At 29.1% G+C, this 9,245-nt stretch overlaps 2 protein-coding genes across 4 annotated transcripts; one reads left to right on the forward strand and one right to left on the reverse strand.

The window, feature by feature from the left end:
- Positions 1 to 1,043: 1,043 nt before the first annotated feature.
- On the forward strand, positions 1,044 to 4,044 carry LOC136781232 (uncharacterized). 3 transcript variants are annotated; one of them, XM_066740063.1, is made up of 5 exons: positions 1,044 to 1,142; positions 1,199 to 1,555; positions 1,647 to 1,773; positions 1,852 to 2,007; positions 2,077 to 4,044. In XM_066740063.1, the coding sequence occupies exons 2-5, from the start codon at positions 1,202 to 1,204 to the stop codon at positions 2,166 to 2,168; spliced, it is 729 nt and encodes a 242-aa protein (XP_066596160.1). In that variant the 5' UTR covers positions 1,044 to 1,142; positions 1,199 to 1,201; the 3' UTR covers positions 2,169 to 4,044. The 3 variants fall into 3 exon arrangements, with proteins under 3 accessions (XP_066596160.1, XP_066596158.1, XP_066596159.1); XM_066740061.1 differs by having other exon boundaries at positions 1,852 to 4,044; XM_066740062.1 differs by having other exon boundaries at positions 1,647 to 1,770; positions 1,852 to 4,044.
- On the reverse strand, positions 2,522 to 3,697 carry LOC136781301 (uncharacterized). The gene is made up of 2 exons (XM_066740153.1): positions 3,395 to 3,697; positions 2,522 to 3,310 (listed from the first exon to the last, which is right to left on the reverse strand). Exons 1-2 carry the CDS (start codon positions 3,695 to 3,697, stop codon positions 2,522 to 2,524), a joined length of 1,092 nt encoding a protein of 363 aa, XP_066596250.1.
- Positions 4,045 to 9,245: the final 5,201 nt, after the last annotated feature.

Consider the following 9,245-nt stretch of genomic DNA (forward strand, 5'->3'; position numbering starts at 1 on the left):
TTATCAATCTTATTTTCTTTGGTTAAATACTACAAAAGCAATCAAATATATATTTTATCAAAACTACTCACCTACTTAAATATTCTACATTTTTTATTTTATGAGCATATAATATTTTACCTCAAATATAGGTGTATTACTATCATCATTCTCTTTTTCTTCTTCATTCAATAGTTCATCAATAACATTCACCATCGTAGCATTTTGTATTTCATCATCATCTTCTTCTTCATTGAATATTTCGGGTGTCATATTTGCTTCATTAACATTTGAAATTGCATCACTATCGACCTGGTTATATAGGCCGTCAACTGTCTTATATATTATTTCGTAAACCTTCTCATATAGAATATTTGGCTTTCTGATGTATTGGCCACCACCTACAAAAACTTTGTATAAAAAAATTGAATTACAAAAATGCAATTTTTTAATTGTTATAATTACCAGTTTTATATGTTTCTTGCTTGTGTTTGGCAAAATATTTTCTTGTGTTACTTTTTTTACTAATCCACCAGATTCTCAAATATTCACCATTGAAACTGTGATTAAATTTTTGATTAAATTTTCTACTTATTTCATTCCATGCTTTTCTTTTATCTTCCATACCATAAACATCAGTATTCTTGCTTTCCACTATATGTGCAAATTCTTTAATTATTTCAATTAACCCTAATTGTTCATCAAGAAGGTTCAGTTTCCTTTTTTTCTCCATGATACGAAACTTATACAATAAAACTAAAATTATATTAACACCGAAGAGTACAAATAATATAATTATTTCCAGAAAACACGCACCATTTAGATATGATAAATTTACTTCCAAAAAGGGTTTTGGAAATAAATCCGATTAGAAGCAGTTTTAATGCTTTTGATAGTCGTAATTTGCTTTTTTAATGTTAGAATTAACAAATATAATCAAATTCATCATCACAATCATTATTATTTAAAATATATGTTAGAAAGCCTGCACTTAGGGCTTGTCTACACGATCAAAGAAATGTGCCAAATTTCTGTGACACAGTTTTTAGTTGTTCTTGGATGAATATAGGTAGCGCTTTAACTCAAATGTGTGAATAGCTATACATATTACATAAATTTATGTAATTTTGTTTAAACACATAACCTACCAGAGAGTGCAACAGGTAATAATTTATCTTTTGTGTTTTCTTCGCGTATTAACATAATTTTAAATTTGCAGAAAATGAATAATAACAAAGAAAATATAAAGACATTAATAATGCTATATGAACAGCATCCATGTCTATATGTTATTAAATCAAAAGATTATCATAACAGAGTTCTACGTGACAAAGCATTACAAATTATAAGTAAATCTTATGAACAAATAACAAATGAGAAAATAACAGTGGACATAATTAAGAAGAAACTTAATGGCTTACGTACGCAGTTCTTAGAACAAATAAATAAAGTTAAACAATCTAAATGTAGCGGTGCTTCAAGTGATGAGATTTATAAACCAACGTGGTGGCTATATGATTCCATGTCTTTCTTAGAAAAACACGTGGCAGCTAGAAAAGGAAACTCTTCTTTAAAGGTAAGTTTCAGAGTAATTTTCCTATTTTTAATTATAAGCTCTATTCTATTCATATTTCAATTGCTTATATATAATACCAAGATATTTTCAGGAAAATGTAGAACCCAAGTACATAAAAGGGAATACAAGTCTAACGGATCTTATAAATTCTTCCTCCACAGAGGATTTAGAATTAGCAGATATTACATTACAAATAGATGATGACAATGATTTGAGTAGTAAATCTTTATGATTCTTTTTATATAAACCATATAAAAATGCTTATCCTATGCAATTAATATTTCATATTTTTATAGATGAAAAAGCTGAGTTTCGCAATTGTTTGACACCACCTTCTTCAGCATCTACCACAATTACTGATGAAATGAATGTTAAGAAAAAAAAAAGGAAAACAGAAGATATATCAGAAATTTTAAAACAAAGGCAACCTTTTTGGGACAATGCATTAGATGGTATAAAGAAATTATGTTCTAATGAAGATAAAAATGAAGATGGATTACATTATTGGATAAAATTTTTAGAAGCTGAATTACGTAAAAAGAATAAAAAAAAATTGAGAAGGTTACAACGAGGGATAATGGCACTGGTGGATGATGATGATAGTGATGAATGAAAAAATTAATTAAATATTTAAAAAACGGTTTTTTTATAATGTTTAAATATTAAATATTTCCATACAGTTTACTAGTATATATATTTATACTAGTTCTTATTCATAATAATAAATGTTAACTTGTTTTCCAGAAGAAAGAATTTATTAATGTTTTTACACTTAAAATATTTTTGTTTGCCAAAAAAAGTTGATAAGTCTAAGATTATAATTAAGACAGCCAATAAAAGTTTTATAAGTAGATAAATTGTTATATGTATTAAATACGCAATAAAGTAAGATTTTTTATAGAATACTGTTAATCATTTTTAAAAATGTTTAGAAAATCTATAAAATTAAATACCACATAAATTAAATTAGTTAATATAGCCAAAATGCGTTGCTCTGTCTTGCCATTCAATAGCTCCAATAGTATTGAAATAATTTTTAAATGCATTTCGAACATGAATCCCCTCTAAATTATTTTCATCACTTATTTCTACATCTATAATTGGTCTAACTCTTATATTTTGCATTGAACCTATTGAATCATGAAAAAATGTGTTATTTTCACGACTTATAAAATTGTGCAAAGCACAACATGCTAATGTAATAATTTCTACTTTTTTAACTGGCAAGTATATTGGTGTTAAAAGAACTCTAAATCGACTTGCTAATATTCCAAAACTACTTTCCACTACTCGTCTTCCCCGACTAAGTCTGTAATTAAAAACACGTTCTTCTTGGGTTAAATTGCATGTAGAATAAGGTTTTAAAATGTTTTTATGTAATGGAAAAGCATTATCTGCTAACAATACATAGGGCAATGGCTCATTCATTCCAGGTAAAGGGTTTTCACATGGAATGTTCAGAGGGTTTTCTATGTTTTTTAATAAATTTGAAATATCACTTTCCCGAAAAACTCCTCCATCGCTGACTCTTCCATTAACGCCAACATTAACATATATAAATTCATAATTGGCATTAACAATAGCTAATAATACAATACTATTAGTACCCTTATAATTGTAATATAATGATCCATCTTTAAGTGGTGCTTTAAATTCAATATGTCTACCGTCCATAGCACCAATGCAATTAGGAAAATTCCATAATTGAAAATATCTATTGGCAACATCTGCCCATTCTTCATTTGTATTTGGTGTCTATAAAAAGTAATTGCTAAATGAGTATAAGTACTGTCATAAATTAACTTTTACCTTTAAATTAATTCTTTATTATACATATACATTTAAATATTTTTTGCGTAGGACTAGATAGATAATGGAGCATGTTTCAGGAACAATTAGTGATATTGTCGACAGCGAAAATCTGGTGGAATATTCGAGACTCCTGTAGCTTTCTCCAGTTGTTAAAAAACGTAAAGTTATTGAGAGCCTCTCTTTCGGTGAAACACAGTCCCGCATTATAGTATTTTTCCTTTGTATAAATGGACCTATCAATTGTAAAAGGTGATCGAATAAATCAATTCGTAATCTAAAAAAGCCTTCAAATGATTTTTCATCTTCCAATCTTAATTCTAAGTGAGCCATATTAATTGTTCCCATTAATTTTTCAGTTCGGCGTAAAATCCATCTTTTCGTCCAAGTTGCACGACGACTATGTTTTCTTATTTCTTCCCGCAATAATATATTTTCCTCTTCTGTAGTATTTTCAATTAATGAACAGATAAAAATTAATTTCATTAACTTTTTCTTTATTTTTTTATCCATCTATTTAATCTTTACTCTTCTATACACACTATAATAAACTGATATTCAATTATTAAGAATATTTAAATGCATTTGGTAAATATGAATATAGGTATGATAAAAACCTAACATAAACTATACATTTTTGCGCTTAATGCGCAATTCCAGAATCCAAGTTTTGTATCCCACTTTTTCGTCACAGTTAAGTGTTTAAACAATCAAAGTCTAGTAACTTTCTAGTAACTTTGGACTGTGTCACAGAAATTTGGCACATTTCTTTGATCGTGTAGACAAGCCCTTATTCTGCACAATAACACTGCTTACGGCATTCAGATTAGACATATAATGAACACATAATATAAAAAAAATTGTGATATAACAATAAAATCCTTACTTAGGGTATTAAAATATTAATTATAAATATATTTTATTTTGATGAACGCCCCTAGGTTACCGCTGATTTAAAAGCCGCTACGAAACTGATTGAACCACAAAAACTTGAGAAACGGAAGGAACAAACTTGTTAAATCTCACCCACGTGATCTAATGCCAACTGTCGGTTTTGAAGTTTTCAAATTTATGCTTAAGGTGGCAATCCTACATGGTAAAAACTTACCTTATAGGTTTTAGTCGGACTCACCCTAAGGATACTACGCTATAGGAAAATTATACTACACTTGGCAACGCTATCATCTGGCATGCCCGTATTCAGGTTCGGCGAGAGTTTACCTAACGGGTTTGGAATTTTTATGTTGCGCAGTTGGGACCAGTGCGATATGATATAGTGTGGTTGAAACTATACTAAAAAGTTTTGATGGTATGCGTGTAAATATGTGTGTAATACAGGTGGCAAAATAAAATCGGGTATCCACTACCCGGCCCTATGTCCTATAAAATTTTTAAAAAGAAATATATTTTCTGCCTCTTCTATAAATATGAGTAATGTGGGACGCAATTCGTGCAAGCATACAATAAAATTGAAAGATCTCCATGGGAAAAAGGCAATTCATGTGTGCTGTTAATGATTTGAATAATATTTCTGTTTACCAAGTGTCAAAATGTATTGTGGAAAGGGTTATGTCAAATGTCAAAATATAAATCAGATAAGTATTTCATTTTAAATATTAATGTAACACTTATTTAATCTAAAGAAGTTGATTCTTTGTTCTATGTGTGTTACAGATTGTTTTTATAAAACCTGATATGCAGAGGAATGCAAAAGTGTTAATCTCTACCAAGATAGAGTAACCGATGGATGGCATTTGGAGTGGTCCATTTATATAAAATTAATAAATGAATCATTTGTGAGGAAATTGTACGCAAAACTCACCATTTCGTTGGAAGAAGACTGGTTTCTTTCATCAAAAACTCTACAATCTATCCATATCAGATGAGGTCTCTTGTCTTATTAAACAGTAATATTATTTTCTCTTTGTGCATGTTTAATATTTATTTAACTTAAAGAATTTGATTGTTTGCCCTACGTGTGTTGCAGATTGCATTTATGAAACCTGTTATGCAAAAGGAATACAAGATACATGCAATTCACGCAATGGTGGTTATTATCAAGAGCTATATTTATAGATGCATGATTTAAAAATTGTAATTTTAATATAACTTCATCTGTGTATATGAAATTTGCAATTTGATACGATTGGTTCTTTAGTATAATTAGTGTAAAATTAACGCTAAGGCTTGAATATATTTGACCAACATTTATGTTTCTAGAATATTAATAATGCAATGTTGAGTTTTCCTTTTACAGGATATAACTTATAAATATCTTTTATATTCTATCTTTCTTTGTACTTTGATTTAATTCTAAATAAAGAAGGTAATTGAAAAACATTTATGGTCATCATGTACTATATACCTTTCTTTTCTTTATAAATTCTTTATTAGTTTATATAAATTGTGATTGAAAATATGCAGCTATATTTTGATAAAGCGCGGATAACTCTTCCATATAATATTCAATACAATAAGTTTTTCAAAAATTGAAACCTGATATTTCAAGTTTTATAAATTAAACATTCGTGAATTATCTATTGGGTTATTTAACTAAAGTAGAGGATTCTTGCAAGAATGATAACATAGTTTTCGTTCTTTTTCATCCAAAAAACAGATATTTTTCTCTCTCTCTCTCTCTCTCTGCTTTAGAAAAAGAATGGTAAAATTTTTTAAATTTACGGATAATTTTTAATTTAAAAAGAATCCCATGTCTTTATTAAGACAGTGAAACAATGCGAAGAAAATCTTATGGGACTCTTTTTGAATTAAAAATTATCCGTAAATTTAAAAAATTTTACCATTCTTTTTCTAAAGCAGAGAGAAAGAGCGAGAGAGAGAGTAAAATATCTGTTTTTTGGATGAAAAAGAACGAAAACTGTTATCATTCTTGCAAGAATCCTCTACTTTAGTTAAATAACCTAATAGATAATTCACGAATGTTTAATTTATAAAACTTGAAATATCAGGTTTCAATTTTTGAAAAACTTATTGTATTGAATATTATATGGAAGAGTTATCCGCGCTTTATCAAAATATAGCTGTATATTTTTAATCACAATTTATATAAACTAATAAAGAATTTATAAAGAAAAGGAAGGTATATAGTACATGATCACTATAATGTTTTTCAATTACCTTCTTTATTTAGAATTAAATCAAAGTACAAAGAAAGATAGAATATAAAAGATATTTATAAGTTATATCCTGTAAAAGGAAAACTCAACATTGCATTATTAATATTCTAGAAACATAAATGTTGGTCAAATATATTCAAGCCTTAGCGTTAATTTTACACTAATTATACTAAAGAACCAATCGTATCAAATTGCAAATTTCATATACACAGATGAAGTTATATTAAAATTACAATTTTTAAATCATGCATCTATAAATATAGCTCTTGATAAAAACCACCATTGCGTGAATTGCATGTATCTTGTATTCCTTTTGCATAACAGGTTTCATAAATGCAATCTGCAACACACGTAGGGCAAACAATCAAATTCTTTAAGTTAAATAAATATTAAACATGCACAAAGAGAAAAATACTTTACTGTTTAATAAGACAAGAGACCTCATCTGATATGGATAGATTATAGAGTTTTTGATGAGAGAAACCAGTCTTCCTTCCAACGAAATGGTGAGTTTTGCGTACAATTTCCTAACAAATGATTCGGTTGTTAATTTGTGTAAGAGCACCACTCCAAAAGCTATCCATTGATTAATCTGACATGGTACAGCTCGAGATTTTTTGTATTCCTTTGCAAATCCAGATTTATAAAAGCAAATCTGTAACACACATAGAGCAATGAATCAACTTCTTTAAATTAAATGAATTTTAAATATGCAAAGAGAAAATAACACAAAGCATGGCATGGCATAACGTTTACATTAACTTGTTAAAATTACTGTTTGATAACAAACAAGAGACCTTATCCAACATGAATGGATTGTAGAAAATTTGATGAGAGAAACCAGTCTTCCTTCCAATGAATTGGTGAAATTTGCACACGATTACCTCACAAATGATTCATTTATTATTTTTATATAAATGGACCGCTCCAAAAGCCATCCATCGGTTACTCTATCTTGGTAGAGATTAACACTTTTGCATTCCTCTGCATATCAGGTTTTATATAAACAATCTGTAACACACATAGAACAAAGAATCAACTTCTTTAGATTAAATAAGTGTTACCTTAAAATTTAAAATTAAATACTTATCTGATTTATAATTTGACATTTGACATAACCCTTTCCACAATACATTTTGACACTTGGTAAACAGAAATATTATTCAAATCATTAACAGCACACATGAATTGCCTCTTTCCCATGGAGATCTTTCAATTTTATTGTATGCTTGCGCGAATTGCGTCTACATTACTCATATTTATAGAAGAGGCAGAAAATATATTCCTTTTTAAAAATTTTATAGGACATAGGTCCGGGTACCCGATTTTATTTAGCCACCTGTATTACACACATATTTACACGCATACCATCAAAACTTTTTAGTATAGTTTCAACCACACTGTGCATTCCAAATTTCCAAAGTTGAGTTCGGAATTAAACTCTTTTCACTCCGACGGAGCTTTCCCTAGAATTCCCTATTCACTCCGTCTAGTAATTCTGTGTCCGGGAGCAAGTTAGAGAGTGAATAGGGAATATGGAAGAGCTGTGATAGCTAATTGCTATTCTATCCCCACTTCTAAAAGGAAAATAGGGGTAAGGATAAATAAGAAATATTGGCACTAATTGGGAGCTCCGTCTGACTAGTTTAAGCGGGAAAGAAGCAAAATTGACAAGTGTTGGTTTCATTATTTTGGAATTAAATTTCAAACGTTTGTTTATATAAATCTATAAGGGCCTGATAAAGTAAGTGAAATAAAATTTAAAATAATACAATATCGTGTATAGTTAAAAAATTAATCTTTTATTTCTTTTTAACAGTTGTTATGAATAATGAATTTAGTTCGTGTAGACTCTACCAATTTTAATTTAATTTATTTTGATAACTGTCTTCTTTCAATTAATTGCAATAATTTAGTAGTACAGCAAAAATGAAAAATTCCAGTAGCAACTTTATCCCTGCATATATTTTTAATATAATTTTATAAACTACTCACTACTTTTTTCTTGCAGTAGGACATCCATTTTTATTTTATCAAAATAAATTAAATTAAAATTGGTAGAGTCTACACGAACTAAATTCATTATTCATAACAACTGTTAAAAAGAAATAAAAGATTAATTTTTTAACTATACACGATATTGTATTATTTTAAATTTTATTTCACTTACTTTATCAGGCCCTTATAGATTTATATAAACAAACGTTTGAAATTTAATTCCAAAATAATGAAACCAACATTTGTCAATTTTGCTTCTTTCCCGCTTAAACTAGTCAGACGGAGCTCCCAATTAGTGCCAATATTTCTTATTTATCCTTACCCCTATTTTCCTTTTAGAAGTGGGGATAGAATAGCAATTAGCTATCACAGCTCTTCCATATTCCCTATTCACTCTCTAACTTGCTCCCGGACACAGAATTACTAGACGGAGTGAATAGGGAATTCTAGGGAAAGCTCCGTCGGAGTGAAAAGAGTTTAATTCCGAACTCAACTCAAATCACGCATGAAGCGCATAGAATGTACAGTTTATGTCACATTTATTATACATAGAGTTTAAGTGCTGCGCGCATATGCGTGACTCAGAACGCACCCTATATCATATCGCACTGTTGCCAACTGCGCAACATAAAACTTCCAAACCCGTTAGGTAAACTGTCGCCGACCCCGTATTCATAGACGTCACTCGAACTCCACTCGAACTCGAAACAGGCTAAATTACTACAGTATATGTAACGTAAACTGTA

This window comes from Prorops nasuta, unplaced genomic scaffold (assembly GCF_024137725.1).
Source record: "Prorops nasuta isolate Cenicafe-Biocafe unplaced genomic scaffold, Cenicafe_Pnas_1.2 PNAS00022, whole genome shotgun sequence".
In the NCBI taxonomy this organism is placed as follows: domain Eukaryota; kingdom Metazoa; phylum Arthropoda; class Insecta; order Hymenoptera; family Bethylidae; genus Prorops; species Prorops nasuta.

Excerpts from the sequence above, each read along its gene's own strand:
- LOC136781232 (XM_066740061.1), top strand. The coding sequence starts at position 1,202 with ATGAATAATAACAAAGAAAATATAAAGACATTAATAATGCTATATGAA. Across the intron at positions 1,556-1,646 it reads AAGGAAACTCTTCTTTAAAG|GAAAATGTAGAACCCAAGTA; the intron begins GTAAGTTTCAGA and ends AGATATTTTCAG. Across the intron at positions 1,774-1,851 it reads TGATGACAATGATTTGAGTA|ATGAAAAAGCTGAGTTTCGC; the intron begins GTAAATCTTTAT and ends ATATTTTTATAG.
- LOC136781301 (XM_066740153.1), bottom strand. The coding sequence starts at position 3,697 with ATGGCTCACTTAGAATTAAGATTGGAAGATGAAAAATCATTTGAAGGC. Across the intron at positions 3,311-3,394 it reads TACGCAAAAAATATTTAAAT|ACACCAAATACAAATGAAGA; the intron begins GTATATGTATAA and ends TACTTTTTATAG.